Source organism: Marmota marmota, unplaced genomic scaffold (assembly GCF_001458135.2).
Source record: "Marmota marmota marmota unplaced genomic scaffold, marMar, whole genome shotgun sequence".
Classification (NCBI taxonomy): Eukaryota; Metazoa; Chordata; class Mammalia; order Rodentia; family Sciuridae; genus Marmota; species Marmota marmota.
Window position 1 is genome coordinate 9,309,293 of NW_025999842.1, and position 22,665 is coordinate 9,331,957.

The 22,665-nt window shown below is 34.3% G+C and overlaps 2 protein-coding genes across 12 annotated transcripts in view; one reads left to right on the forward strand and one right to left on the reverse strand.

The window, feature by feature from the left end:
• Rars2 (arginyl-tRNA synthetase 2, mitochondrial) overlaps nt 1-478 on the reverse strand; it is a 93,314-nt gene extending 92,836 nt beyond the window's left edge. For 4 of the 8 annotated variants that reach the window (XM_048806707.1, XM_048806810.1, XM_048806857.1 and 1 more), the window contains exon 1: nt 401-478. In XM_048806707.1, coding sequence (XP_048662664.1) covers nt 401-436 — 36 coding nt within the window. In that variant the 5' untranslated portion in view covers nt 437-478. Of the gene's footprint in view, nt 1-178; nt 278-400 lie in introns of those variants that run through there. The other 4 variants (XM_048807098.1, XM_015499275.2, XM_048807145.1 and 1 more) reach the window with 4 other exon arrangements.
• A 45-nt stretch (nt 479-523) lies between these two features.
• Nucleotides 524-22,665, forward strand: part of Orc3 (origin recognition complex subunit 3) — a 55,611-nt gene continuing 33,469 nt past the window's right edge. For 2 of the 4 annotated variants that reach the window (XM_015499240.2, XM_015499247.2), the window contains exons 1-9: nt 524-643; nt 4,052-4,106; nt 9,760-9,857; nt 12,243-12,387; nt 15,149-15,253; nt 16,215-16,357; nt 17,578-17,711; nt 19,639-19,798; nt 21,339-21,452. In XM_015499240.2, coding sequence (XP_015354726.1) covers nt 620-643; nt 4,052-4,106; nt 9,760-9,857; nt 12,243-12,387; nt 15,149-15,253; nt 16,215-16,357; nt 17,578-17,711; nt 19,639-19,798; nt 21,339-21,452 — 978 coding nt within the window. In that variant the 5' untranslated portion in view covers nt 524-619. Of the gene's footprint in view, nt 644-2,037; nt 2,088-4,051; nt 4,107-9,759; nt 9,858-12,242; nt 12,388-15,148; nt 15,254-16,214; nt 16,358-17,577; nt 17,712-19,638; nt 19,799-21,338; nt 21,453-22,665 lie in introns of those variants that run through there. The other 2 variants (XM_015499223.2, XM_048806582.1) reach the window with 2 other exon arrangements.

The window sequence follows — 22,665 nt, forward strand, 5'->3', positions numbered from 1 at the left end:
GGGGGGGGGGGGGGGGGCGGCTGGGGTTGCAGCTCAGTAGTAGAGCACTTGCCTAGCATGTGTCAGGAACTGGGTTCAATCCTCAGCACCATATAAAAATAAAATAAAGGTTCATCAACAACTAAACAATACATTTAAAAAAAATAAAAAGAAAAGGAGCGAGGGAAGCAACAAGTACCTTTCAAAGTTTACTTTTCACAATGAGAAAACGATCTCTGCCTTATTCCTGACCCTCCACATGACTCGCCTCTGCACTTCGAGAGAAAAGGGAATGAAGCTGCAGAAACAAACAGAGTTTCGCGGAACCGACCCTCCCACTGAGTGACTGGCCGCAGCTGCTAATGAGCTTGGGGTCCCCCGCCTCGCGGAGTCCCTGTTCCGCCCGCTCCGGGATCCGTACCTGGCTGGCAATGGATCTGCGGAAGCCACACGCCATGTCTGGCTCTGGCCTCGCTCCTCCCTTTTCTGAACGCCCCGCCTCTGCACGCCGGAAGCCAGCCCCGGACGGCCACGCCAGCTAATCAAGGAGCCGAACAGCCCGTCTTTAACCTTTGCCCCGCTGCCGCGAGGGCGCGCGGGAAATCCTGAGTGTATCCGCAACCTGCCGGGCGGTAGGACCATGGCCACGTCCTCCGTGTCCAAGGTACGTCTGGGCGGGTGCTCACCCAGGCCTCACCGCCGCCTCATTCCTCTTTGGAGAAGGGATTTATTGGAGGTTATGCAGGCCTCTCTGTTCCCTGGCTCCATGGGAGGGAGAGGCAGACAGTTCGGGCGTCTTTGCCTCAGGTTTAGTTGAGGCCAACTTTGGGGAACGAGGTCGCTGGTCTGCCTTGCAATGCAACCAGAGTGGGCTTTTAAGTCCTGATTCGTGGAGGTCGGATGCCCAGAGAATGTGCCCCGTTCTCCCCTACTTTTTCCTTCATGTTTACTGTTGCGCCAAAGCACTCCGCTAGGTACCGAGATACAGAGGTAAACAAATTAGACTTGTTCCTGCACTTAAGAGAGACACTAACAGGCTGATGATCACTTGTGAAAGAAAAAAGTTCTGAGTGAGATGGACGAGAGAGAAGAACCTAATATAGATTGTTAAGGGTTGGCGAAGACTTTTTGGAGAAACTGACACTTTGGCTGAGACCTACAAAAAAATGACTAGAAGTTTGTCAGGCATGGGTTTTGAGGAAGGAGAACAGAGAGAACATGTTTCTTTGGCGGTGGGGGGAGGGAGGGCAGGGAATAGACAGCAAAAAATAAAGTATTGTAAAGAAATTGCAAAGTCAGTGTCATCAAAATTGGAGAAAGCAGGAACATTAGGGAAAATGAGATTGGAAAAGTAATGCAGGTGTGGGGGCGGGATCATATAGACCTCCTTCATATGGTAAACCTAGGTGGTAAGGGTTTGCAAGTCAAAATGTAGTGGGCAAGAAGATAGATTCTGGAGTTGTATTGTCCTGTGAAGTATTCACTAGCCACGTGTGGCTAAATTTAAATTTAAAGTAATATTTAATTTAAAAATTCAGTTTCTCATTTGTACTACCACATTTCAAGCACTTAATAACTGCATGTGACCATGGCTACCATGTCAGAACAGATACATGAAGTTTCTGTCATTTTATTTTTTAACCTCTAAGTACTTTCACTTCTCTGTCATATTATGATGTTTTGTGGCTGTTGCCCTCCTTCTAGATTTCTTCCTTCGTATCTAACACCATCACTTTACTAGCAGTTCAAAGTGATTAACCATATTACTACCATTGCCTGATATTAGAATCCATTCTAAGTACTCTTCCTATCTTGCTTCTTTAAGAGCACCTTTCCTTTACTGTATTGTAGGTCCATATGGAAAGGATGAAATGACAAGCTTGTCATTATACCATATGATTTTTCTAAATATGTATATTTCTTTTTTTTTTAAAGAGTTCACAATGCTATATAATAGTAGGCACTATTTTTGTTCCAAACACCAAGACATTTTTTTTTCTTTTTTTAGAGAGAGAGAATTTTAATATTTATTTTTTAGTTTTCGGCAGACACAACATCTTTGTTTGTATGTGGTGCTGAGGATCGAACCCAGGCCGCACGCATGCCAGGTGAGCGTGCTACCGCTTGAGCCACATCCCCAGCCCTAAAAATGTGTATTTCACATAGCTCCACTAGTTGCAAAAATAAGAACATATGGCACAGTTTTAAATTTGAACCTGGAATCCAAATGGCCACTTTATATTTTGCACAGTTATCTCTTACACTATCCTGAGATGACTTTGTAGGTAAATTTCTTTTATTCTTTTTTAAATTTTCCATATAAATGAAATCTTTAAGAAGGTATTTATAAAGTGTGACTTTAGGATTGGTAGGATACACTAGGATCAGTATATTATTACATTAGACCAGTGGTACATAATTCCAATGAATATAGTTATGAAATTGCCAAGAACATTAATTTGCAAACATTCATTCCTTCTAAATACTGACTGCCTAATGTACATGTTAGCACTATTCTAAATATTGAGGAAATAATTATAAATAAAATACAGTCTTTATTCTGAAGATGTTCACTATTTACTTGGAGAGATACACCCCAAAATAATTGATTTACAGTGAAAGTGATTCAAAACAAAGCCAAATGAAGATGTTAAAGTACTGTGAGATCTAAGGAAAGGAACATTTCTCACTAGGGACTTGGGAAAGGTTTCACAGACAAGGTTAGTTTTGAGTCAAACTTTAGTGGATAAATTAATAAGACTTTTATTGGTTGAAGAAAGTTGTAGGATGAAATGGTAGTCAGAGTTTTCTATTTGTTTGTCAAAGTTCTAAGTACTTAGAGTTTAGTTAAATAATAAGGACTTCTTTTGGAATGGTAAAGTGCTACTGTTGTACACAGGGTCTTGTGCACATGCTAGGCAAGCACTGAGCCACTGAGCTATATCCCAGCCCTACTTTCAATTTTCTTGATCTTCATCTTAATGTTATTTCTCCTCTTGTAATAAGGTCTTAGAAGATGCTTTTACTTAAAAGCATTGACTCTTCAGTTGGGCCTGAAGGTGTCTGATGGGTAACTAAAAGGATAAATTGTTAGGAATTACTGCTTTTGTTTTTCTGCCTGCCACCTTTATAATCTTGAACTTTTGGTCATATTCCTATTCAACTCTGTATAGATGTGTTAATCACTTAAGGAGTGTCCATCTGAAAACTGGTAGTACAAGGTCAGTTAGTCCTAAATTTGCCTAAAATCTCTTGGCCCTCTTCAAGACTAAAGACACCAAGATAATAGTTTCTAAGATATTTTTACGATTGTTGGACATTTCAGGAAGATTGTCCCACAATGTGACTGCACCCCCTAAGCAGAACCAGTTATCCTGTGACAGCAACTAAGTCTGCCTACAGAATAGAAGCAGTCATTTTTTAATGGAAACCAAATTGCTTCCTCAAGTAATAATGACTCCCCTGGAGTCAGCAGAACTTCATAGAACCTGAGATAATGACAAACCAGATCACAGTTTAACCAAGACTGCTTAACTGTGCATATTTACTCTTTTATACGGTCTACTGTTTAAACCTGAAGCTCATGTTAGTACCCCAGAAGACCTGGCAGAGGATACTTGCTTCCCCTTGTCTTCCCAGTATGGCTGTAATAAATAAAATTCCTTTCCTTCTTTATTGCCTTTTTCATTTGATTTTTGGGGCAAGTGACCAAACCTCACATATTGGGACTCCCTGAGATAAGGCCCCTGTGACTTAGGACACCAGCAACATAGTCTTAAATTTTATTAAAATGGAAACTTTCTGGAAATCAGTTTCATCAGCTTTTATTTCCTTTGTCTATCAGAGTAGGTCCCAAAGAGTAAACCTAAAGATCTACCAGAGCATTCCATAGGAAGAAGGATAAAGGAATGGATGGTTGTTTTAAGATTTTCCTTCTGTAATTCAGAATGACATGATGTGATTTCTTAGAACCTGAAATAAATATCTTTTATAAAAAAGCCATAAAATATTTGGTTAATCAGATTTGTCAGTTCTGTGGCTACATTGACTTTATGCTTTTTTCTTTTTTAAGGGCTGTTTTGTGTTTAAACCAAACTTCAAGAAAAGGAAGATCTCTGTGCCAATAGGTAAGGTGTCTTAACATCAAATCTCTTAGTTTTTCTTCCTCCATGTCTTTTTAAACTTTAAGAACTAAATCTAATTGAATTTAGTAATTCTCTTTTCTAAGCTTGACTGACTTAGCCTATTAATGTAAAGGTTATTTTCCTAGGCATTTGTCAAAAGATAAATATGCACCCTAGCGTTCTAATCTAAAAGGGAATGTAAATATATCTTCACGGGGCAAACTGTGAAATACATTTCTCTTGATGACTTCTCTGCCATTGTTTCTTCATGCACAACTTCAGAAATGAAAATTAGCCAGGCTACCACGCCTGTAATCCCAGCTGCTTGCCTGTAATCCCAGCAGTTCAGGAGGCTGAGAGAGAAAGATCACAAGTTCAAAACCAGCCTCAGCAATTTAGTGAAGCCATAAGCAATTTAGCAAGACCCTATCTCAAAAAATAAAAAGGGCTGGGGATGTGGCTTAGTGGTCAAGTACCCTTTGGTTAAAATCCCTGGTACCAAAAAAAAAAAAAAAAACAAAGAAAGAAAAATGAGCATCAGTTTATCCTAGGAAAATATTTTGGACTTTGATTAAATAATTAAATAATCAAATCAATTATAAATGCTGATTAGCAATAGATGTCTAACGATAGTAGAAATAATAGAAAATAAAATGATGTGGAAACCAAAGAAAAAGTCCAAATTTACATTTGTTTTCTAGTGAAATTTATATAGGAATTATTCCTGAATTAAAGTATTTCTGAATTAAATATAATTTAAATATATTTCTGAATTAAATTTGAACATTCTTAAAAATTTGACATGATTCATTTTATAAATAAACTTAATAAGATGAAAGAAAAGTCACATGTATGGAACACATAGTAAAGGGCTTAGTAACTACATGGGTATTAAAAAGAATGTTGTATGTTCTAATTCAGGGATAAGGGTTGTGCACACCAATACATGTTGAGGGGAAAAAAAAAAAAAAAACATAGTCTGGATTTGTTACAATAATTCTGCCAGATTATGGAAGCACAAGGTTTGGAATAACTGGGCTAGAATTAAAGAAACTTGGAGAATGGTCCTGACCCTAACTAGTTGTATGACCTTTTCATGGCTCTTTTGGCTTTCCCCAGGTCTCTTTTGTCTATAGAATGAAAGACTAGACTGGCTTATTAAGAAGTTTTTCTCTTCGTTTTTCATGCCTATAAAACCTGACATGCAGAAGTTTGTGAGACAATAATATCTGTATTATCAGGGATGGTCACCAACTCATCCTTATAGTCATGTTCTGAGACTCCCAGACCTCAGTAGCCTGAAGGAGGGGAAAAAACTGCAAAAATATCTGTTACATATTTTTAGGTGGCCCAGAGTTGCTGCCTCTTATGTTTTTTTTGTTGTTGTTGTTGTTTTTGTTTTTTACCCTTTCTACCAGTTTGTGCTTTCTATCTCATATGCACAGGGGGTCTTGCACTGTTGTTGTTACTCTTTATTCCAACTAGAATTTAATAAATTATTTAGCAGATGGATTTAAATCGCAGATTCACATAGTCATATTATTATTTTTTTTTTTTAAAATATTTATTTATTTATTTATTTTAGTTTTCGGCGGACACAACATCTTTGTATGTGGTGCTGAGGATCGAACCCGGGCCACACGCATGCCAGGCAAGCGCGATACCTCTTGAGCCACATCCCCAGCCCCCACATAGTCATATTATTAAAGCAGTAGATTTTAATCACTTAGAAACACATGTGGGTAAAAAGAGAAAAGAATTAAGAAAAAAACCCAGCTGAACACTGTGGCACATGCCCGTAATCCCTGTGGCTCAGGAGGTAGGAGGATTGGTGTTCAGAGGTGGCCTCAGCAACTTAACAAGGCCCTAAGCAACTTAGTGAGACCCTGTCTCTAAATAAAATATGAAAAGGGCTGGTGATATGGCTCAGTGATTAAATGCCCCTGACTTCAATCCCCAGTACCTAAGAAACAAAACCCAGATTTTTCTTAAAAGTCTTGGTGGCTTCATAAGGTAGGAGGAGTTGATTACAAAAGTATAAAAGAAGGGGCTGGGGCTGTAGCTCATTGGTAGAAGCACTTGCTGCACAGGTGTGAGGCACTAGGTTCGATCCTCAGCACTACATAAAAAAATATTGTGGAGTGCTGGGGGTATAGCTCAGTCAGTAGAGTGCTTGCTTGGTGTGCACAAGTCTTTAGGTTCAATCCCCAGCAACAACAACAACAACAAAGATATTGTGTCCATTTACAACTAAAAAAATTTTTTTTAAAAAAAAAAGGACAAAAGGAAACTATTTTCAGTTATGAAAATGTTCTCTATTTTGAGTTCTATATTTAGGAGTAGTTATATGAGTATATATTGAGCCAGAACTTACCAAGTTGTTAAAATGGGTGTATTTGCAAATTATACCTTAAAAATTATTGAAAAAAGATGCCATCTTCACTTTTTTCATTTATTTCTAGATACCTATTTAATGATCAAGATAATAGGACATCTTCAAATAAATCAGAATGTTAGTGTTAAATACAGAGTGTTCATTGCACTGGTTCTCTTTCGTAGCTGCACATTAGAATTATTTGGGGAGCTTTTTAAAATTTAATTAATTTATAATTAAATTATAAATTCACATGTGATTGTAAGAACTAGTAGTGATAGTTCTCTTGTACCCTTTATCTGTTTGTTGCCAGTGATCATATCTTATATAATTATAGTACATTTTCACAACCAGAAAACTGATATGGATATAATCCACAGTCCTTATTCAGATTTCAATTTGGAAAAAATTTTAACCCATTAAGTTCCAAGTTTTCAATTCTGCAGATATTTCAGTGAAATTGATAATTTTCAATGTCAACTGAAAACTATAACCTAGAGCTTATTATATAATTTACTATAAGTTAAATTTACTATAATTAAAAATAATGATATCATTAATATTATCACCAATGATTCACCTATTTTCTCAAAAAGAATAGAACTCTAAAAACATAAATATTAATTTTAAAGATACCTACTCAATAAGTTTTTATAACTGTCCCACAAATGGTAGGATGGAACCTAATTGGATTAAAAATACCCATGCCAGATCTCAGCCTAGATCAACTGAATTAGAAGGTCTGGGATTGGGGCCCAGGTATTAGAATTTTTCAAAAGTTTCTCAAAAGCATATGGAGTGTTTATCTTCATTATTCAGCACTGTGGAAATTAATCCCAGTGGAAAAACGATGATGTAGGGGCTGGGGATGTGGCTCAAGCGGTAGCGCGCTCGCCTGGCATGCATGCGGCCCGGGTTCGATCCTCAGCACCACATACAAACAAAGATGTTGTGTCCGCCGAAAACTAAAAAATAAATATTAAAAAAAAAAAAAAAAGAAAAAGAAAAACGATGATGTAAATGCAAGCATACCCATGTATTAATTTTGAATACCATTGTTTAAGGAATTGAACAGCTTGAATGTGTAGAATGGGACTTTTCTAAACCATCATGTGATAAGATGTTAATCCTTTAATCTGAGACTAGCTGAAATCTGTACTCAGGAATAAAAATATTGAAATAATGGTCTAATTTTGGGGGTAATGGTAGATAGAGAATATGACTTATAGTTTCTTGTTAATAGAGGAGCAAACTGATCAAGAGCTTGACACCCTTATAAACGTAGTCCCAAAGAAACTATGCTTTCTCAGTTTTTTTCCCTCCTCTGAAAAAATGTAAGGTAATAATGATGGACTTTCTAAGGCTACCTTGTTATGCCGTTTTGTCTCTTAATAGTATTGGTTATTTGTTTGTTTGTTTGCATTTCAGTACTATAACTGTCATTTTATCAGGTGATGACTTGAATGTTTTCTAAGATGTTTGATAAAATCACAACTCAATATTTGTTAAGAACTGAATCTGCTACAATTGGAAAGTTTCTTAATATGAAAGGAACTTTCAATCAACTATCAATTAACTTTGGAACTTGATGTTAGAATATGAGTGATAAGAATTTATTTATTTATTTAGTTAGTTAGGTAATATTTATTTTTAGTTCTGATTGGACAAAATACCTTTGTTTTGTTTATTTATTTTATGTGGTGCTGAGGATCAAACCCAGGGCCTCGCATGAGCTAGGCGAGTCCTCTATCGCTGAGCCACACCCCAGCCCAAGTGGTAGAAATTTAATACCATTAAACCTTTACTTTTGTGATAAAATATCTACCCTTAAGCAACAAGAAATATGAAGGAATATAGAAAACTATAAAGATTGTAAAATATTTGAATAAGAAAGAAATATATGATGCTTTTGGGTGTGAATTTTTAAAAACATCTTAAACATGTTATTTCTCAAATCAGTCTATAAATTTGATATTATTTAGTCAAAATTTCAGTGTAATTGTTTTTGAGAAGTGGTAAAATTGCTATAAATTAATTTGATGGGACAGCCTAAGCTTTTAAGTTTTTTTGAAGAATAACATTGTTTGGTGGCAATGTGAGAAAGACCTAAATGTTAGTCAATACTAAAATGTCCTAACATACAAAAAGTGGCAGTAATTTAAACAGTTCAGAATTGGTGTAGAAATAGAATTGCATTCAGTAGAACCAAAGATGAAGTTCAAAAGTAGTTTAAAGTATATAGAAATATTTAGACTAAAAGGGTATCTCACATCAGTGAGAGAAAGGATGATTCATGGAATGAATAAGTCTGTTTTTTTCAAACTGGTCATAATGCACAGGTTAGTTATGAAATTGATTTAGTGGGCCGTGAAACAGAAAAGAAAATGTTTGCTATTACATAAGAATAAAATTGTTCTGTGGAACTTTTCTTTTATTTCTATTATGCATATGTGTATCAGATTATAATATAAAATGTATTCCTTAATGTGGATAGTGGTTTTAGAGAGTTTGAAAGCCATTGCAATAAAAGGTATTTTGACATTGGAGGAAAGTATATAAAATAATACAGAAAGACTAAAAGAAAGGCTGGACTAAACTGTCAATAGAATAAAAAATAAGAATATTAATAGGAAGAGTCATTTAATAGATATTTCAAAGCAAACATGTGAAAGTAAAATATATGAGATTGTAGGATAAAAACAAAAATTAATATTAATTGTATATACCTCAGGCCAAAAACCATTAAATAAAACTGTTAGAAATTCAAAAGTAATGGAGAAATACAATTTAAAAATTAAAGATATTGTTGCTGGGTGTCATGGCACATGCCTGTAATCCCAATGGCTCTGGAGGCTGAGTTGGGAGGACTAGTTCAAAGCTATCCTCAGCAAAAGTGAGGCACTAAGCAATTCAGTGAGACCCTGTCTAAACAAAATACAGAATATGACTGGGGATGTGGCTCAGTGATTGAGTGCCCCTGAGTTCAATCCCAGGTATAAACCCCTCTCCCCAAAAATAAAGATATTGTTAATCTTAAAGATATATTAACACAAAAATAAGATATATAAACAAAATTAAATACAATGAATAGGGAATATTTCTTATTTCAAATATATATATCTATATATAGGTATACAGATATATATCTCCAAATAGATATAGATTTACACTGGTCCGTAAAGCAAAAAAATTCCACCTCAGTCACTTACTGTGGCTTTGCACACAGTTTCTAACTTTACTGTATTAGAAAATAAACCAACTTACTTCTTTCTGTGTTTTTAGAGGACTATTTTAATAAAGGCAAAAATGAGTCTGAGGACAGCAAGCTTCGATTCGAAACTTATCACTTGATGTGGGAACAGATGAAATATGAAACTGAGGTGAATGCTTTTTTGTTAACATTTCTCTTAGTACTGTAAATCCCATGTTTGTTGCTTCCCATCCTTCCACCAATTTATGAGTATTAATGAAATATAGGAAATATTGGTCAATAATCTTCATAAACTAGGAAAAAAAACTCCTCATGTTCCAAATATCAGGCATAGCTTTAGGTATTGGAGCACGATAGCTGGTAAGGCAAGGAGCTTTCAGGTGGTGGCACTCTTATCCATTCATTTAGCAAGTTACACAGGTGTTAAATTAAGCTATTTCTAAACTCCATCACTCCTTTATTTTTATATCATTACCAAGCTCTTTATATTACAGCTCCGAACAAGGCATTTCTCCAGAGTAGCAAGTTGGTAGCTCTAGGGCCAACATCTTAAGCTAATGACTTGTTCTGTTTGACCAACATGTTGTTAAACAAACAGTTGAATGGTTTGGAGAGAGCTATGAACTTCCATCTTGTTACTGCTTTCTACCAATCTTTATTGCTTTTCACCTAGTAGCTTTGCTTGTTTGTATGTTCCATGTAATCCTTAAAGATATTTGACTTTGTGGTTTACAGTTTAAGCCTTTTTCCTTTTTAAACTGGATTGTCAAAATTTCCCCCATTGGTGTCCCTAACTGATGTCAAATCTTTCAGATCTGTTGTAAGTTCTTTTGGCCCTCAAACAATCCTATGCCAGTCTACTGGAGATTTTCATACAGCACCTTTGCCAGTACAGCCTCCCTGATTCTTTTTTTTTTCCTTTTTAATTAATGCATGACAGTAGTCTACTTTGAAGTATTTATTATACAAACATTGAATATATCTTATTGTAATTAGTATTCCAGTCTTATGGATGTACATGATGTTGAGATTCACTGTGGTATATTCATTTGTGTACATAGGAAAGTTACATCAGATTCATTCCACTGTCTTTCCTATTCCAATCCCCCTCCCTGATTCTTCATCTGGCATTCACAGTGCTACCAGATTAACCCTCTGAACATTGGTTTAATCATATCTCTCCCTTACATTCCTTCAGTAGCATTCTCCACAGGATAAAATCAAAATCTTTTTTTTTTAATATTTATTTTTTAGTTATAGGTAGGCACAATATTTTGTTTTTATTTGGTGCTGAGGATCAAACCCAGTGCCTCCTGCATGCTAGGCAAGCACTCTACCTCTGAGCCACAACTCAGCCCATAAAATCCAAATCTTTAAACATCATATATATTTGTTATTGGTTTAGACTCTTACATTTTGTCCATTTTCCTTTTTTTAGCACTTCTTATGTTTTTTATGCTTAGCTATATCTGTGGTTCTCCAGATGTTGAGTGCTTTCTTCCTTCCTTGCATCCCTAAGTCCTCATTCCTTCTAACTTGCCTTTGTCTCCTGTCCTCTATCATCTGCTAATGGCTTAATTCAAATATATTACCTTCTCAGCTTACATTAGATGCTTCTGCTCTTATCAATTGTTGTGTGTTTTAGTTGCAAGTTTTCTTGTCTAATTTCTTCTTTTTTTTTTTAGGATAGAGAATGCTTTCATTCATAAGGTGATAAATAAATATTGAATGAATAAATTAGAGGAATTTTTAAATGGGGGAATTCAAAGCACTAATCACTAGCGATTTAACTTTTATTTTATCTATATTTCAATCATTTAGGTCATTTTTTTATGTAATATTTGAATTGAATCATTGATAATTTTCCTTCTAAAATCAGTGAGGAAGATCAAAATAGGGCACCCCAAAATATTCTTCTTTATTATATTTTCTGATGGTTATTCCAAGAGGTTCAGACATGGGAATGGCTCTGAAAATCTGCTTTGTAAAAATAAATTTATATCTGTCTACATTAGTGAAGTAAACTATGAATTCAGGCAGATGCTTTTCTCTCTGACACCTCCCATCTCCCTAGGAAAGATCTTTCCTCTGGAAGAAGAGATTTGGAATCTGACACCTAGCCCAGCCAGAAATTACCACAGGTGGCCTTCTAATGACTGTTATCTGTGAGATTTTATCTGTGTAATGATAAAATAACGTTACCTATATAATCTTTCTTTGGTGCATTTTCTTCCCACCCTTTATAACATGTTGCCACTGCCCCCATGCTCATATACCCTCAGCAGGCCCAAGCCCCTATTTCTTTCTGTAGCTCAAAATGAAATTTAAGCTTCAACCATCTTGACTTTGAGTCTCATACTTTGTGTGACTCGTGGTATGTTAATACCTTTATATGCTTTATTCTTCCTCTTAATCTATTGTTAGTTTATTTCATAGACTAAAAGTTTTGAACATTCAAAGGGAAAAGAAAATTAGAATATCTCAACACCAGGAAAGACACCTCAGATTACTACTCAGAATAATGATTCATAAAATTTCTTTATTTTCTTTGTAGCGACTACAGGAAGAATTAAATAAAAATCTGTTTGACAGTCTAATTGAATTTCTGCAAAAATCTCATACTGGATTTAAGAAGAATTCAAGAGACTGGGGACATCAAATAAAACATAGAGAAATTCCAGTTGCTGCCCTTGTTCTTGGTATGTATGTTCCTCTGTTCATACATGTATGTATTTTTTTAATTGGTTGTATTGTTGAGAATAATAGGGACTAACTTGTTCTAATAAACACCTTTTTATGTCTTTTCTTTATAAAATTAAACATACTATAGTTTGTATACTTTTAAAACCAATAAAACTTCATAATACTGATCATAGCACTGAAAATTAAAAGAAATTGATTCAGCTAGTGCTCTTTTCAACTTTTTGTCACAAGGGAAACTATTTGTTTTATTCTTTTTTTCTTATACATGTTATGGGAGCATACGAGATTTGGATTTGGTAATAAACGACCAGTGTGTTAGTAGATAAGATTATTGTACCTTTTTTAAAAACCATATGTGGAGTGAGATTATAACATTCCATGTTCTTAGTTTTTCAATGTCAGATTGTTTAATTATTTTATATTAATTGCCTAGGAAGAGATTTGGATGGCTTGTGTATAAACTGCTTACAAATTGCCTGCTGTAAATTTCTTAAATATTTATCACTATATCTCATCTCTGTTAAACAGCTTTTTGAACATTTCCCCCCTTTTTTTTTTTGATGCTGGAGGTTGAACATGGGACCTCATGTATGCTGAGTGCATGTTTTACCACTGATCTACACCCATATCCCTGCAAATTTCTCTCTCCTTTTGAAAATAAAGTAGAATTTATTTGGGTTTTAAATATGCTTTTCATTTCACTTCCAATTTGTTTATTTAAGGTTTGTTATACTAATAGACTTTAATAAAAGAAGTTAATTCTCTTGTTTAATACTCCTTCTAATACTCTTCATTACTCAAATCTTATTCCTGATATTGAGGACAGTATTTCTTACATGGTGATGTCATTACAAATAACCATAAGAGGATCCAGATTTTTGTTCTTTTAGGTCTGGGTTGAGGCCTGAAATCCTGCATTTCTAACAGGTTTCCAGATGATGCCATACTGCTGATCTCAAGACCACCCTGAGTAATAAGACTTAATGGAGTGATTTTTATAATGCTATGGACCAGCATTCCAGAACAGCCTGCTGTCTAATTTTAAACACCTTTCATTTATGGATGAGAAACTTTGACCTAGTGATGACTACTTGTTCTATTAGATGCTTTGTTTTTCTACTGCCAGGTTACAGCAATTAGAGATGTTACAACAATTAGAGATGGATAAAGGAGGCACAGTCAAGAGGGATAGCCTGATAGCTTGCTGTGAGAGATTTAAAGCCCTGCCAAAAAAGAGAAAAGCTAATGGAAATTGCATTTTTCAAAATCGTGGTTTGAGGAGAACATTTTTTCCAGTTAAAGACATCGTTAATTATCCTATTTGCAATAGACAGGTTCATTGTTTTAAGAAACATAATGTTACATATAGCTCATAAAGTTAGTTAGTGAAAGACAGGATGAGGCAGTGTTTAACTGAACTCCCAAATATGTCCAGACATGCAGTATTACAATCAAAGACTATGATGAATGCTAGAAACAGTATAATACCATAAAATAATTCTGCACTCAAAGAGGGGTTAGGTACAGTTGCACATACTCTGTTTTCAAAAAGGTACATATAGCGATTTAAAAAAATAGTCTGGAAAAAAATTCAGAAAAGTTAAAAAATAATATTCTTATGTTTTGACTTTTGGCAGGGGTAGTGCTTATTGCTGGCATGAATGATTCTGAAATTTTTCTTTCTAAGCAGTGGAAGTACTACCACAGTTTGAAAATGTGTGCTGCTGATGTCTGCCCAAGTAGAAGGGACTTTCTAGAAATCAGATTGTTAGGCAAGATGTCAATTAATAGAATTATTCCCAAAGTGGTAGGGAAATTTCCACCCAATTCTTACTATGCATTAAAATTGACTAGCAGGAATGAGAACGGAGAGTTTGGTAAATATCAAAATCATATAGTTTTAATTTATTTTTAGGCTCTACCCCCAAGAATTAGCTTAGTACAGACTTTTTCTATTTATCTAGTACTATGATTGCTAATAGAATTATAGTTAGATTCTCCTTAGTTGTTAAATCAGGGACATAATAAGGCTGGATTCCGTAGCCCCTTGTGTTTGATTAAAGAGATCTTTATGAATTTGACTAAGTAATGAAATTATTCCTAAGATATTTTCAAAGGTTGACTACATATCTGTAGTAATTTTTTAAAAGAGGAGTTGTGATAAATATTTTTTGAACAAAAAACATCTGTTACAAAGCTGTGTAGCTTCCTAATATTGTGACAATATTGAGATAATTTATAAGGAAGAAAAGTTTATTTTGGCTCGTGGTTTCAGAGGTTTCAGTCTGTGGTCACTTGGCTTGTTGCTGGGCTCATGCTGAGGCAGTACATTTTGATGGGGAGCACGTAGTGGCACAAAGTTAACTTCATGTTGGCTTGAAGCAGAGAGAAATGGGGCCAGGGTCCCAACCTTCCTTTCAAGGGTATCACCCCAGTGATCTAACATCCTTCCATTAGACCCCCACCTTCTAAAAGTTCCATGACCTCTCAGTAATTGCCACAGCTAGAGACTAAGCTTTTAACACAGGGATGAGCCTTTGGAGGACTTTCAGGATCTATAAAGCTTCATTGTAGTATGAACATTTAGGTAATCTATTAATGGCTATTTCTTCATTTATGTGGTATATTTTCTTGGATTCTATTATGAATCATGTTTTTAAAATGTTTCACTTAGCAGTTTGCTTGATGCATGAAATAACTTTTGTTGTAAAAGCATTACTAAAAATGATGGTATAATTTTGATGTATTACTCCACAGGTGTGAATGTTACAGATCATGATTTAATATTCAGAAGCTTAACAGAGGCCCTCCAGAATAATGTCACACCATATGTAGTCTCATTGCAAGCTAAAGATTGTCCAGGTAAAATGTAAATGCCATGATACCTTGGTGAAGTGTTAACAGAATTCTTCTGTTCTTCTCTTTCTCTCTCTGGCTTTCTTAATCCATTTTTATTTGTGGAAAAAGCATAGTCAGGCTGAGTTTTAGTGGCACTCAAAGTAATCTTGACTAATGCAGTATTCTTTGCCAAATTTGCTTTCTTTTTTCTGGCTCCATTCCTGCCATATCAGCTTCACTGCCAATGCATTTTGCAAGATGTGTTCCTTAACCCAATGAAAGTTTTAATAAATGGAAAGGTTTGAAACAGGAAACTAGGAGTTAGAAAATGGGAAGCTCTTAGACCAATAGAGAGTAGATTCCATAAGCTCATATTTACAGTCATAAATTATCTTATTTTCCCTACTTTAAAAGGCCAACATTAGTTTAAAAAAAAAAAAAAGTTTATTGGCAGAGCCATCAAACCATAAAGGATATGTACACTAATACAGTAAATTCTGTTTGGATTTGGATTGATACAATACTTTTGTGTGTGTATTACTTTCATAATCATAAAGTGATTAGAATTAAGTAAAAGCCCTAAAAATATCTTTTAAAATTGTTATAAAGGAAGATTTGTAATGAGTAGGATAATTCATGTAAATAATACTTTTGATCTATTTTTAGAGACCTTGAAATCCTTTTTTTGTCCATTGTACCTTAAATGCATACTATTTCTAAAATAATTTGTAGTTTCCATGTTTATTCATTTTACTTAGGTAACATTTTTATCATAGATGATTCATATAAACTTTGGTATGCTCTTAGTATGAACTAATGAAATTTAAGTATTAGTGCTAAAGAGCATTAATAGTTAATATGTTAAATGTTATCTGTATTGATGCTAAGTGTAGAAAGATGCATTCTACTGAAATAATAAGTGGAAAAAGAAGTCTCAAGGGCTTTCATTTTAAAAGGAAATAAGCTTTCTTTTTGTGTTTTACAGATATGAAACATTTTTTGCAAAAGTTGATCTCACAATTGATGGACTGCTGTGTAGATGCAAAACCCAAAGAGAAGGAAAGTATTCAGAAAATGACACATTGTTCAATGGATTCACTTTCTAGCTGGTATATGACTGTCACACAGGTAACATACACCAATGATTCTCTTCCACAGTGTTGACACATGATTGATGGAGCCTGGAATTAATTAAACATACAATTTTTTTGTTCTAATAAACAACACAAGGTGCCAATTTAGTAGAAGCTTTTTATTTTTCCTAAGGCTACTAGAATTTAATTAGAAGTGTTCTTTTATTAATATGTAGCCTAATTCTTGATAAGTGGTTAAGTTTTTACAAGGACCTTGTATTTGTGGAAAAATATATTCTAGTGGCAAAAAGATAGCATCAGGAGTTGTTTCTTTGTATCTCTAACAGTGGCTGTAACTTTAATATATTACCTCTTAAGTTCCTTGTATTTACTTCTGCGCAGTAGAACCATGCTGCCAGTTGCCACTGTCAACGTGATCCTATAAGGAATGATCATATATTATTTTTCTAAGAATGTAATTTGTTCCATGCTCAGAGGTCTTAACAATATAGGTGATTCCTTGGCAACTGTGCTATAAAACCACAGCCTTAATTTCTAATGCTTTGTACCAGATATGGACAAAAAAGTATTGTGGTGACATTTTCTAGTCAACGTTTTTACAGAAATCATTATAAGCTTCATTTTAATTTATATAGGGACTAGTTCTAATGCTTACTATATAATACCTTAATTGTATTAATTGGTTATACAATTAATTGGTTCCTCAATTTTGGATTTTTGATAAATCAAACATAATTTATGTCTGATATACTCAAAAGATTGGGATTGAACCAGATATTTAGGATCCTTTTCAATCTTGACATTTCATAGTAACAGAGTAGCAAATAGTGCTTTTTATTATGCTTTTTAATTAAAAGACACTAATTCTTACCTTAAGCAAAGCAAAATATAACTATACCCACAAAAAAGTCAATTTTGTAGAAAATTTTCTCTTCCCATGATTTTTCTGTCATTTTCCCAGCTGCAAATATAAATATGTATAACTCATATGAAATATTTATATTTCATGAGTTATAGATATTTCATATGAGTTATAGATCTTACCAAACCTTTTTCTTTTTGGTTATTATGCCCATGTCAGACAAAGATTCTGCTAGTAACTATTGAAAGGAATTGCTATTTACCTACGGAGCAGGGGGTGGGGAACACTGTCTCTGTGAAATATGAAGAGAGATTTATCAACATGTGGCATTATAGCATTGTTTGGGTGGTAAGGCTTACTTTTAATTACTTCTTTCCATAATGGCTTGAAAGAAGACAGACCCAAAAATATCAGGCAAAAAGAGGACAACTTCTAGCAAGTGGCAGTCTCCTCCTGTTGTGCTTATCTTAAAGGACATGGAAAGCTTCACCACAAAAATACTCCAAGACTTCATAATTATCAGCAGGTAGATGGTATATCACTTAGCTTTGGGGTAAAAATCGGGCTTTATTTTCTGTCACCTATCTTTAGAGGCTCTGAGTTACATATAGCTTTACTGACCAAGACTTGTTTTCTAAGTCATCTTATATTTATGTAATATTTCTAGTAAGAAACCACTTTTGTGATTGGATTAATCAGGTTTTCATCACTGTGACCAAAATACCTGTCATGAACAACTTAGAGGAGGAAGTTTATTTTGGGCTCATGGTTTAAGAGGTTCATAAGTTCAGTCCATGATTGGCTGACTCCATTCCTCTGGGTCCAACGTAAGGCAGAACAGAATGGGAAAGGGCATGGTGGAAGAAAGCTGCCAGGAAACACAGAGAAAGAGAGAGAGGCTAGGAACAAGATTTAGTTCAAAGCCATGCCCCCATTGATCCACCTGATTTGGCACCCCACCCCTGCCTACTTTTACCAAACCCAGTAGTTCTTTTAAGTTAGTCATCAATCAGATGGATTAATCCACTAATGAGGTTACAGCTCTCATAATCTAATCATTTCACCTCTGAACATTATTTTGTTGCTTAACTAATGAGGTTTTTAGGGGACATTAAATATCCAAACTATAAAAGTAGTGTCATTGAATTTTCAAGGTAATCCTGTGAGACCAAGAATTAAGGTAACTAATATAACTTAAAACCATATGACATGTATTTCTCATAGTATCCTTTTTAGGATATAATTACTTTGGTGTTTTCTATATGTCAACTTGCCTTCATAGTTATACCTATAATTGTCTAAAGCTATATTGAATTATAATTTACTAACATATTAAGGATTCTTATTTTGATAGTATATTCTTCCCCCATTGACCCTAAGAGTTTAGGGTCCATGACTTTTCTTTAGTGCATTTTATTTTTTGCATTGCTGGGGTTTGAACTCCAGGCCTCATGCATGCTAGGCAAGTGTTCTATCACTGAGCTGCATGCATTCTTAGGCCCTTGACCTAGGACTTTTCTTAATGCTAACACTGTGTTTACCATGCTGGGCAAGTACACAGTACAGCATAGTGACCAAAAAAAAAAAACAAAACAAAACAAAAAAAAAAACACTAGTTTTTATAGCTTACACCTGGAACCACATTAGCCATCAAAAATAAAGAAAATTTATGATAATAAGAGTTGAGGTACTTTACTCCTATGAAAATAGAACTGCATGCATCTAGAATACTACAGAGCAGGACTAGCAGGAAGAGTGGGCAGAATCATCAGCCACGATACACAGGGCTTTGACTTGTAGTAGCCCTCAAAAATAGTGCCTTTTTACTCTGGAGAAGTCATTTGTGTTCATTCCGGTAACACTAAGAATATATTATATTTGGTTTGCTTGAGAATTTAAGAATGAGAGGAAGGAATGGAACATTTTTTAGTAATGTCCATTAAAAAGTATGTAAGAAACATCTTTTAACTATTAGCTATAATGGCTGGGTAACTGTCTTTTTTTAAGTGTCCATATATAGAATAAGCTACCTGGAAATTACTGAGCTTCATGTGAGTGAACTCTGAAAACAGACTGGGTGGCCAACAGTAAGAAAGACTGTAGGTGAAGCTGAAACTTCACGTGAAAAGATAAATTGAATAGTCCCTAATACATTTTCAATTAATTTACATTTTATAACCTTAGTGGGAAGTACTTGATCTTTCCAGATCTTGGTGACCTTATTTATAAAATGAAAGCATTCATTAATAGATTGATTCAGAGTTATACTGTCTAGAAAAGAACCTTTTGTATTACTTTTAACAAGAGAATGAATGACATAGAAAATTTTAATATTTAGAATGATACTCATTAGCAATGTCTTTAAAGTAGGCATTAAAATAAAGCTAGTCTTATCTTGCAATGTGTTAAATATATTTGCTAAAGAAATTTCATTTTTATATTTTGAAAATTAGTCAACATCTGCATGAATTTCCACTAATACTCATTTTTGGAATCGCCACATCTCCTATTATCATCCACCGATTGCTTCCTCACGCAGTATCATCTCTATTATGTATAGAACTATTCCAGTCTTTGCCTTGCAAAGAGCACCTGACGACAGTACTTGATAAGGTAAAAAGAAAAAGTTTTACCAGTGACATAGGGTAAAAGGAAAACTTCAGGAATAATTGTGTATGTAAATGATAAATCTCTAAATCTCTTTATATACTTTATACAGCATATATCTTTATGTATTTTAATATTTTATTTAATGATTTTATAATTTTATACTGATATTTGAATAGAATTGCCTGTTAAGATAAAATACAAGCTTTATGAAATGAGTGATCATATCTATCTGCATTTATATCTCTTACCTATTATTACTCTGGAAAATTGTAGGCTTTTAAAAATAAATTTTTACAGAATGTATGGACTTCCTAGTAACAATACCAGTATGTTTTGATTTTACCTTTTTAAAAAATGATTTGAAGTGGTTAGTGGACTCTTTTCTGATTGTCATGTTACCTTGAGAATAGATAAATGCTAGAACTTTCTCAGGCATTAATTTCTAGTATGACTTTTTTTTTTTTTTTTGTACTAAGGATTGAGCCCAGAGGCAGTCAACCACTGAGCCATATCCCCAGCCTATTTTTTTTAATATTTATTTTTTAGTTTTTCGGCGGACACAACATCTTTTGTTTGTATGTGGTGCTGAGGATCGAACCCGGGCCGCACGCATGCCAGGCCAGCGCGCTACCGCTTGAGCCACATCCCCAGCCCTCCCAGCCTATTTTTGTATTTTATTTAGAGATAGGTTCTCACTGAGTTGCTTAGCACCTCACCAAGTTGCTGAGGCTGGCTTTGAACTCCCAATCCTCCTGCCTCAGCCTCCTGAGCCGCTGGGATTACAGGCTTGCACCACAGAAATATGATTCTTTAGTGTTGACCTTCCACAGATTTTTTTTTCTAGACTCCTTTAAAATTTGTTTTATGATGCTTGTGACCACCAATCCACTTATTTACTAATTACTTCTATATATTTTTTCATAAAAGTGATGTCCATCTGATTTATTGACACTTCTGGGGAAAATTTTCCAGGTGAAATATTTAATACAGCTTGGCTGTAGCTAAATTCAGTTGGTCTTCTACAACTGAGTTTTTGTTTAAGAAAATATTTTTTTAAGAAAGGAAGGAAAGAAAGAAAAGAAAAGAAAATTGACCACTTAATACAAATTCAGGTTTCCATATCTTTAAAATAAAAATGTATTAATTTTGTTTCTTATTCAACAGTACCTAATCTGTTACTCTTCATTAATTTGAATCAGGGATAAAAAAGAAATCTTATCTGGTAACAAGAATTGCCAAAACCTGCAACTTCTTCAGTGGTTTCTGGTGTGAGAAAAAGAATTATGTAGATAATAGGCAGTATTTCTAAAAATTAGGAATTAGATGGAGGATGGTGGATATCTTTGGATGTGAGAACATAGTATAAATTGCTTCCTTTCGTCGTTGTTACTGTTGTATAAATTAAAATTTTGATTGATATTCAACCTGAAAAAACTAGCTATTGTCGTTTTCATATTTACTGTGTTATTGTCTTATTATTTACATTTTATGTTTTAAGAGTAAAGAATAATAAGGACTCTTCCATGCCCTTTATCTCTTTCAGCTACTTCTTACAGCTCAGTTTCCCTTTAAAATAAGTGAAAAAGTGTTACAGATTCTAACAAACATCTTTTTGTATCATGATTTCTCAATTCAGAACTTTGTAAAAGGACTTCAGGTAAGACAGTAAATGAGTTAGTAACTCACAATCTGTTTCTTAATAAATGGAATGTTATTTCAGACTGACTTTATTTAGTGTGGTAAGGCTTTTTAAGTGTCAAAATCTAGAATACATAAATTTGAGTTATTTTATTCTAGGTTCTACCATTCCTTTGTCACCTTGAAATAAAATGTAGAGGATACATTAGTTAGGATATCAGTAATGCAAAAAAACACTCCTCATTCTAGTGATTCTCAAACATTTAGTGGGTAGAGAGGAAAGGACTTTTTTTTAGAACTTGCTGAATGTTCTCAAAGCTTATAGATTTTCTGCCCAAGAAATGCCATATGGAAGGGATCAACTAACTTTTGTAATAGGCCAGAGAGTAAACATTTTCAGCTTTGCATATCTCATATGGTCACTGCTGCTGCTGCTGCTGCTGCATATTTGTAGTTCCTATGCTATTCAAACATAGATTGTACACTATAGTTTGATATCCTTTGCACATATAGTTATGTGTTTATGTGTTTATTCTTGTATACTGTGAATGCATTTTCTTTTGGTTTTCATGAATTACTAGAAGTTAATTTTTTAATGTAACATCATATTTACTCAACATAAAAAAGACCCTATTCTCCAGTTGTTTAAAAGTTAATATTATTTCCCGATTTTGGCAAATAACTAAATTATCTTAGCAAATGTGATCATGGTCAAGTTTACTAAGACATAGATGTTGGTAACCTTCAGTGCAAAAGTTCCCTATGATAATACTCATCTTTGTGTAGTGCTTTGAAGATCATAAATTATTTCTCTTATGTGTTCTTGCATTACATGAAATATTATAGTGGTTTCTTATGGTTAATACATGTTCTTTTTTTCAACATTGACTATTTAAAGATTATTTTAAATCAAGAAATCATTATTACCTTAGCAATATATGAAATTAAATGATATTGATATAATAACCTCCTAAATTTCTTCTATAGTTCATTTCATTCATTTACTCATAAATATATATCAAGAGCCTGTGGTAAGCTAAGCACTGTATTGATCCCTAGATTAACGGAGGAAAAAGCAGTCACTGCTTTCAAATTGCACATTTTCTAAAGTGAGGGAGGAGTAAAGCCACAATTATAGTTTTGTGTAGAAAGTATTATGAAAGAAACCTGCCTTGGGGTTCCATAGGAGAATAAAAGCTCTTGGTAGAAGCTGGCCAGGTCAAAATTGGAAG